At 40.2% G+C, this 9,518-nt stretch overlaps 1 protein-coding gene across 1 annotated transcript; it reads left to right on the plus strand.

Annotated features, from left to right (window-relative positions):
• Positions 1–896: 896 nt before the first annotated feature.
• On the plus strand, positions 897–6,485 carry LOC127645830 (C-C motif chemokine 25-like). The gene is made up of 5 exons (XM_052129513.1): positions 897–939; positions 1,437–1,515; positions 3,259–3,376; positions 4,974–5,085; positions 5,318–6,485. Exons 2-5 carry the CDS (start codon positions 1,452–1,454, stop codon positions 5,342–5,344), a joined length of 321 nt encoding a protein of 106 aa, XP_051985473.1. The 5' UTR covers positions 897–939; positions 1,437–1,451; the 3' UTR covers positions 5,345–6,485.
• The last annotated feature ends 3,033 nt before the right edge of the window (positions 6,486–9,518 follow it).

Here is a 9,518-nt window from a genome sequence, read left to right on the forward strand (position 1 = left end):
TGCACTTTTGGGTCAGTTGTTATGCACTTTTGGGCCAGTTGTTATGCACTTTTGGGCCAGTTGTTATGCACTTTTGGACCAGTTGTTATGTACTTTTGGGCCAGTTGTTATGCACTTTTGGGCCAGTTGTTATGCACTTTTGGGTCAGTTGTTATGCACTTTTGGGTCAGTTGTTATGTCAATTTCTCTTCCCTGTCCAACCCTGCAGACATCCTTACCCTAAACCAATGCCTAAACCTAACCGTAAGTGTCCTACTAGCAAACTCGACTTGAAAAGCATGTTTTCCGAAGCAAAGTCATTTTGTGTCGCTTCTATGACACTTTCGTCTCAAGTGTCAGCTTGACGGCTTGCGTGCTTGGCTGGCTCAAATGACCATCTTCCAAGACAAACGTCCAACACTCTATCAGGTGAGCTACCGCGCAATGCTTATCACGTAGGAATAAGTGTGTAAATATAAGCGAGTATGTAATACAAGCGTTAAAATGCAAGTGTTTCAATATCACAACAGACCAGTGTATGAGTAACAGAGCAAAAAATGTGTATCTAAAGTCATAATCAGCCATTGTAGTCGTGATTTGTGTGAAAGTGAATCAAACGCAGTTTCTGTAGCACCTCTAGTGTTACTGCCGTTGCCTGATTAATATGCAGTCAAGTAAACCATAGAAAACTAACTGTAATCTGATTACGAGTATTTAAAAAAGTAATGTGATATGATTACAAGTAGTTGATTTTTTTATCATTTGATTACGTAATCCATATTACATGTAATCCGTTACTACTCAGCAGTGCTCGGCATATAAGGAACATCCATGACATTTAACAAGCCTGTGAGGGGCGTGTCTTTACCTGCCTGAACAGGGTTGGGCTCATTATAAGTGAACACAGCTTGGAAAGGTGCGCAGAACCTACATTACAGTCTTCCTTACACACAACCGAAGGTGAGTCTGATATAACTGCAGCGCTATTGAATTTACAACCACCATTACATCTAATGTTTAAGAGCTCTCCTTTTATTTCTGTTAAAAACCAACATGATTTGTTTTATAATTGAAATGCCAACCTTCACCTGGCACATTTCTGAACAAATTAGACATAGTGATGATTGCTTTTTACTGCATGATGATGAATGCTTTTGGGGCAACAGAAAATCATTGCATTGGTCAATATTTATTAATGATAACATATAGATAAATGAAGATCATGTGCACTTTTTACTTGGTAAATGTTGTTTTTTTTGAGTAACATAAAAGCAAGGAAGTATTTTATGACCACACAACAAGGTTTTATTTTCATTCTCAACATGATAAGGATATCCAAGGGTCAAGGCAGCGCCTCTGAAGCTGATAAGGCTTACAGAAACTGTTTTTGAGAGCACATAGTGTGTGGGAATGTATACAGTGTGTATGGTGGTAAAATGACTCTCATTTGACTGTAGAGACACTGGGTCACTATGCGGTTCTGCATACTCTTCTTCATCGTCCTCCTGGGCTTCCTCTCCCTCACACTGGCACAAGGTAGGCATGTGGATGTACATTTGTAGCTGTTTTTAAGATACAGATAACAAAAATGAAAATGACCACATCATTGACTCTAGAGTGGCATGAGGACTATGTGGGATGGCAGTAATAAAGTAAGCGGGTATGCATGGGTCTTTTGGCCATTGCGATATTGATTGAAGTCACTATCAAACTACAAATGCCCATGAATTTGCAGTGCAGTTGCTTTTCCATGGAGAGGCCAGAAAATATATCTTATATAACATAAGCCCTAAAAACAGCAACCTGCAAATTCCCATATTTACAGTAAAAGCAACTTTCTGAAAAATGCCAAAAGTCGCTAATAATAAGTGGACTTGGCAACTATCCCTGTCAATGCAGAATGATTGTGTATGCACTTCAGTAGCCAAACATGCGATTGGACGTAGCTGTAATTAGTCACGCGACCTGCCGCGGTATTCAAGGACTGCTGTAGTCATTTATGCGTTCGTCAAAGTTTCGACTGTTCAGTTCGACATCAATAAAGTCTTACATAATGTCAGCATGCACTATAATATACTAACATTTATATTTTATACATTGGTTTACCAAATTATGGGGTGGCAATGCTTCTTCTTAGGGTGGCAAATGCCACCCCATGCCACCTTGGTGGTTCCAGCCCTCATGCCATCCCATATGTGTATGACTTTCTTTCTTCAGCAGAACACATGTTGAAGATTTTTAGGAGAATATTTCAGTAAATGCACGTAAATGGTGGCCAGATCTTTGAAGCTCCAAAAAGCACATAAAGGCAGCATAAAAGTATTCCATAATACTCCAGTGGTTTAATCCATGTCTTCAGAAGTGATACGATAGGTGTGGGTGAGAAACAGATCAATATTTAATTCTGTTTTTACTATAAATTCTTCTCCCTGCCTAGTAGAGGGTGATATGCATGAAGAATGTGAATCGCCAAAAAACAAGAGAAAGTGAAAATGGAGATTTAAAGTCATTTAAATGGTGGCCAGAACTTTGAAGCTCCAAAAAGCACATAAATTCAGCATATAAGTAATCCATAATACTCCAGTGGTTTAATCCATGTCTTCAGAAGCGACTTTAAATCTCCATTTTCACTTTCTCTTGTTTTTTGGCGATTCACATTCTTCATGCATATCACCCTCTACTAGGCAGGGAGAAGAATTTATAGTAAAAACAGACTTAAACATCGATCTGTTTCTCACCCACACCTATCGTATCACTTCTGAAGACACGGATTAAACCACTGGAGTATTATGGATTACTTATATGCTGCCTTTATGTGCTTTTTGGAGCTTTAAAGTTCTGGCCACCATTTACTTGCATTATAAGGACCTACAGAGCTGAAATATTCTCCTAAAAATCTTCAACATGCGTTCTGCTGAAGAAAGAAAGTCACACACAACTGGGATGGCATGAGGGCGAGTACACGATGAGAGAGTTTTAATTTTGGGGTGAACTGTCCCTTTAAATGTCATCAAAGTTGTAAAATGATTAGTTGTGTGTATTTTATAAATTCTGTTGAAATGAGAAATAAGAGCATCCATACACTGTAAAGTCTTGCTTTTGTCTCTATATGGAGTATAATAACTCATTACACGTTTATTCTGTTATGATTCATTGGTGCATGCTACATATGCGTATTGGGATTGCTAAGAAGTGAGTGTGATGTGAGTGTGTAGGTGTGCTGGGCATCAGATCAATGCTCTTAACACCTGAAATGAGCAAGTGTGTGTCTGCCCATAGGCTCGTATGAGGACTGCTGTTTGCAGTATGTCAGAAATTTCAAACCTTCCATGTGGAAGAGAGTGACCAGTTACAGAAAACAAGAGCTGGACGGAGGCTGCAACATTCGGGCGATCGTGTGAGTAACATTAATCAATAAACCAATCACTCAACCCGTCTTGCAGGGCCAGATTAACCATATGGGCAACTGAGGCACCACCTCCAACGAGGGTGCATCATGCCACGGCAATGTTTATTTTATCGCCCTAGGTCCGTTCAAATCTGGCGCCATCACGTGGTAGCAACCTGTTACTTTTCTCAGCGCTGTTTGGGATGGGCCAATCACATTCGTTTAGTATTATTAGATGAGGATTAAAAAATACATTTATAGATACTCCTGGGGCGGCTTTCCATCCACAGTTCTCAGTTGTCCTCAATTAGACATAAAAACCCTCTTGAGGAAGAACACATAAGAAAGTACAAACAAGAAAGTTAGTAGTTGTCAAAATGTGCAATTTTGGTCCGTTCCTCACACGAAGAACTCATGGAATACAGTCTGAGTCCCTGTATACAGTATATCTCAAATGTACTTATTTACATATTATTAAAAAAATATGTGTCTCGAGCCAGGTCTCCTTAGCAACCAAATTGGCCCGGTTGCTAGGGAGGGTAGAGTCACATGGGGTAACCTCCTCGTGGTCACTATAATGTGGTTCTCGCTCTCGGTGGGGCGTGTGGTGAGTTGTGCGTGGATGCCGCGGAGAATAGAGTGAAGCCTCCACACACACTACGTCTCCGTGGTAACGTGCTCAACAAGCCACGTGATGAGATGCGCGGATTGACGGTCTTCGACGCGGAGGCAACTGAGATTCGTCCTCCGGCACCCGGATTGAGGCGAGTCACTACGCCACCACGAGGACTTGCAGCGCATTGGGAATTGGGCGTTCCGAATTGGGGAGAAAAAGAAGACAAACTTCCGCATCTGAGACCATCAATCCGCGCATCTCGTCACGTATCTTGTTGAGCGTGTTACCGTGGCGACGTAGCGCGCGTGGACGCTTCACGCTATTCTCCGCGGCATCTACGCAACTCGCCATGCGCCCCACCGAGAGCGAGAACCACATTATAGCGACCACGAGGAGGTTACCCCATGTGACTCTACCCTCCCTAGCAACTGGGCCAATTTGGTTGCTAAGGAGACCTGACTCGAGACACATATTTTTTTTAATAATATGTAAATAAGTAAATTTGAGATATACTGTATACAGGGACTCAGACTGTATTCCATGATTTCTAAAGTCATCACTGATTGGATGCAGGGTCTTCAAACTGGGCCCCCCAGGGGGCCACTAGGGGGTCCGTTGAAAAGGAGGGCTCACATTTGACTTATTGTGATATAATATTACAAACTCATATTCCAAATGATTTGATTGTTTTTGGCTGTAATACAATATCAATATAAAAGCTCATTATTTCAATAGTCTTTATGATGTCACAATTCTCCTCTAGTCTTTTACACACAAGCATATGTCGTGAACTTCATACATATGCAAGGGGATTGTCATATTTACGATTCCATCAACGAGTTTGAAAACCCTCGATGTATTCAAGTTGATTCAGTGATGTTAAATAAATCATTTTGACTTGAATGAAGCCAGTAAATTTAGATGAAACTTCAAAGCATTTTTAAAGCTTTTGAACAGTATTTAATAATGCATCTGCGTGTCTCTTCACAGCTTCACGTTGAAATACGGCCGTATGTTCTGTGGCAATCCCAGAGAGAAATGGGTGCAAGAACTGATGCACAGGGCGGATAGAGTGTCGGACGGCTCTGTTATGAAGAGGAAGGTGCGTACGCCAATGTCAATATCTTGAGGGTGAACTAAAGGGCGTAGATTTGGCTTGAACATTGGGGGGTAACAGAATGAAGAATTACGTTTCCATTGATCATGGTATTGTACTTGTTTTGATTATCTCCCCTCTGGAATCTACGCCCCTGGGTGAACTATTCTGTTCTAAATGACATTTTTATTTATATTATGTATTGCTTATTATTCATTGGTTGTTTTACACTTACCAGTTTTCAAGGGGCAAAACACACCAGTGACGGCCGAGAGAGGACCCGAGGGAAAGCTGCCAATCTGAGAGCATCTCCGCAAATCACATTGTTTCTTCGAGTGCTGTGGCTCCTCCCATTGTCTTTATAAAGCTTCAAGTATTGGGTCCATGAGCCCACATTATTTCTGTACGGACTGACTGAAGTCCGCAGCATTCCCTGTGAACTGTCCTGGCATCTCCTACTGGTTTAATGCTCAGAATGGGAATATTAATTATTGCCACTTTTCAAGCTGCTCTCACCCTCAGTTCAAGCCTCTGTTCCAAAACCTAGTGAGCTCTCTTGCTGTATGCCGTCTACGTAGGCTGCGACCTATTAAGGCAGCATCATAACTGAAATGGAACCTTTAAGCGACTTATTTGGGATGCTCTACATAGGCGGCGATGAGCATGGGAAACTGGAAATTGATTAAGGTAAAAAAACAACATCAACTTTTAAAAGTGCAAGAACACGTTTGGTCTGAATGGCCCATAAACGGCATGCTCACCTTTTTGGAACTGCCTACAAAGGGCACTGTGATGCCTTAAAATGCTGCCTACGTAGGCAGCTCACTAGATTTTGGAACAGATCTTCTACGCATGGGTTGTGTGATTTAAGCTATTGCAGCATGAACTTTCTCTTTGCACACATTTACTGCTTCCTGCCAGTATCTACGGTATAATAATCAGTCAGCGTGATAAAATTGTCAAATATTAGCCATACATATGGGTGGGAAAGTTTAGCGAGCAAACCAAAAATAATCTATTTCCTTGTGAGTTTCTGCTGATGCACGTGATTTCTGAGTTTGTATGATACGATAACACCGTGTAAATTAAGCTTAATGAGTGATTATTTTCTACTTGATTACAAAATGTATATTCACCGATCTCATTTATATTCATGGATGTCAAAGGTTTATATTCCCAAAAAATATCTAAAACTTTATTGAGCTTTCGTAATGTACGTTTGGTGTATTTGTTCTGGAAAAATACTTTAGTGTCACTTTAACTGCGAGAATGTGACTTTATAAAGGAACTGTTGCAGTGACTTTTATTGATTGGCTGTTTTGCAACTGGGTCATAAGATCTTTCTTGGCTGTCCCATATCAGATAAAGAATTTACTTATATATGGAAAAATAAAATGTATAACACACTCTTTTGAAGTACAGTCATTTTCGTGTAGCTTTGCCTATTAAACGGCTACTTATCAAATAAGTAATGGACACAAAATATTTATTTGAGTTTAAATGACTTTTTACGGCAAAAAACATTTTAGCGCAGAATGCCGCAACTGAACAATTCAAAGACGCACTACATCCACTATGCACTCGTCCATCTAGTGTATCCATTTTTAAAAGTGTAGTATAGTTTTTATAGTACACAGAAGCTCTCACTGATGCATGCTAGCTTTAGCACGTTAGCCAAATTCAGTTCAACACTTATATCTCAAACAAACCTAATCAGGGACGGATTATGACTTGCAAAGACCCTGGGGCCAATTATCTCCAAGGGCCCCCTGCCACCCAAAAGTTGTATTGGGGGGGTTCAAGAGGGGGGGATCACCTAACTAGATCTTGACTGCACCCCCGGGCAGTCAAGGGCCCCCTGGGAGTCAAGGGCCCCTGGGCACTGGCCCCATTGGCCCGGTCGGTAATCCGTCCCTGGGGTTAATAGTAAAGCATTCAACTCACATCACTGTCTTCACAGAAGTTTCACCAGTTGCTACATTCGTCATTAATTACAACTGTTATGTCAGGGCACTGTCACAGTCAGGTAACTCCGCCCCTTTTGCTACTTAGGACAAGCCGCGAGCGCTGAGTGCATGAAGCATCCAGCATTACACACCCGTTTTAGTTTTTCCGGTTGAAGAAATGCATCATACGGGCACTTGTAGCGCACTTCTATTGTTGCATTTTCAGCGTGACCAAAAAAGTACTTTAAAGCAGAAAAGTACTTTCTACATTAAACAAGATAGTTTAAGCGTGAACTTGAAATTATTAAGTAAATTCTACATTCAAACATGTGCAAATTATTGCTCTCGCTAATAAGTACTGTAACTATTATTTATGATTGTTTGTTATCTTTACAATGTCATCATGTATCAATCCTAATGTAGAAAATCTTGTCATATTTATTAGCTAATTTGAGAAAATTTCACTGGTAAATAAAATAAGTTAACTTTACTTAACTTTATTTACACATGTTTGCATGTTTATGATTAAACACCTGTTTGAAACGAAAGTTTGAAACGTTGTTGTAACAATATGTTTTAGTTTAAATTTTACAACTTTTTTGAAGGACCATGCATATCATACTTGTAATGGTGCGTTCACATACAACGCGAAGCGAGTGTTTCACATGGCGCGATTACATTCAAATCAAATCAAATCACTTTATTGTCACACGACTACATACACAAGTGCAACAGAGGGTGAAATTCTTGTGTGCAGTTCCGAGCAACATAGCAGACATGACAGTGACGAGACATATACCAATTACAGTAAACAACATACTTACACAACACAATGTACATATCAAATGTACACATAATTACAAAACAATAATATACAACGTACAGTAAACAATACACACAATATAGAATGCACATACAATAAAAAAAAAGTATATAAAATAAATATATACAATGGTCAATGCAAAGATGCGAATAGACGTGAATAGATGCAAATTCAAAGCGAATGATGCGACTCGAACGCGCGAAATCGCTTCATTCACGTATTAGCGCAAGTTAAATTCAAAGTCAATGCAAAGATGCAAATAGACGCGAATAGACATTCGAAGCGAATGACACAACTGGAACTTGCGAAATCGCTTCATTCACGTATTCGCGCGAGTTAAATTAAAATCAATGCTAAGATGCGAATAGACGTGAATAGATGCGAATTCAAAGCGAATGAAGCAACTGGAACGCGCGAAATCGCTTAATTCGCATATCCGTCGCGAGTTCAATTCAAAGACGATGCAAATAGACGTGAATAGATGCGAATTCAAAGCGAATGATGCGACTCGAACACGCTAAATCGCTTCATTCACGTATTCACACAAGTTAAATTCAAAGTCAATGCAAAGATGCGAATAGACATGAATAGATGCAAATTCAAAGCGAATGATGCAATTCGAACGGGTGAAATTGCTTCATTTGCGTATTCGCGATACGAATTTAAACATAACATACTATGAGATAGTGATCTATGGACAAAGCAGTTATTGAGGTAGCAGCCAGGTAACCAAGCAACGAAGTCGTAGAAGCCCCTCCTCCTGTCCTTTTCCGGAAGAGAATGGGGAATACTCACGGGTTCACGTTACTCACGTCACACCCTATAATGTAACCCAAAATCAGACAAAATACCACTAATAAGGCCGACTTATGAACTTGTTTACAAAATCAGCAAATGTTTACAAGAGAGAGCTTTATGGTTCAAAAACTGTTTACCATTTAAGTCAGCTGAACTCACAGTAGCTTTCATTTGTGTTGTAGCCTACTTTCGTTTCTCATTAAACAAAGGAATAGTTGTACACACAGTAAAACAGGGTCAATAAAATCCAGGAAATTACAGCTGGTAATCCTTGTTAAATATATTGAGGCTGTTAAAATTACTTAATCAAGGCCAACGCTTACATAAAAGTACAGGGGCGATACCACGGTACTTTGTTATATAGTAGAGTCCAAAAGACTAAATGACCTGCACTTATATAGCGCCTTTTTAACCTTAGCGGTTAGCAAAGTGCTTTACACTGCAGAGCTGCTATGTAAGGTGCTAGACTGCCATTGGGAGCAACTTGGGGTTCAGTGTCTTGCCCAAGGACACTTCGGCATGTGGAGTCGTGTGGGCCGGGAATCGAACCGCCAACCCTACGATTAGTGAATAAATAAAAAAGGTGAAAAAACTGAATGAATTTGAATTTTTTGTCACTTATTGAATCACTTTAAAATTTTCTTTGGCATTTGCATGGTCCTCCAAACAATGGATGTCCCAAAAAAATAATACATCTATAGTACCATACCAAAGTCTCACCAGTTGTCCGCAGACTTTCCTATGCAACCTTTGACGTCTCGCCGTTCCTAGTGGCGAGCTTTTAGCCGTGTCTCTCCTCACTTCCACGCTGGTGGTGATGGAGGTTGAGGCATGTCTGCTCAGATAACATCTCAACGAGCCGTATCTTTGTT

This window comes from Xyrauchen texanus, chromosome 6 (genome assembly GCF_025860055.1).
Source record: "Xyrauchen texanus isolate HMW12.3.18 chromosome 6, RBS_HiC_50CHRs, whole genome shotgun sequence".
Taxonomy (NCBI): Eukaryota; Metazoa; Chordata; class Actinopteri; order Cypriniformes; family Catostomidae; genus Xyrauchen; species Xyrauchen texanus.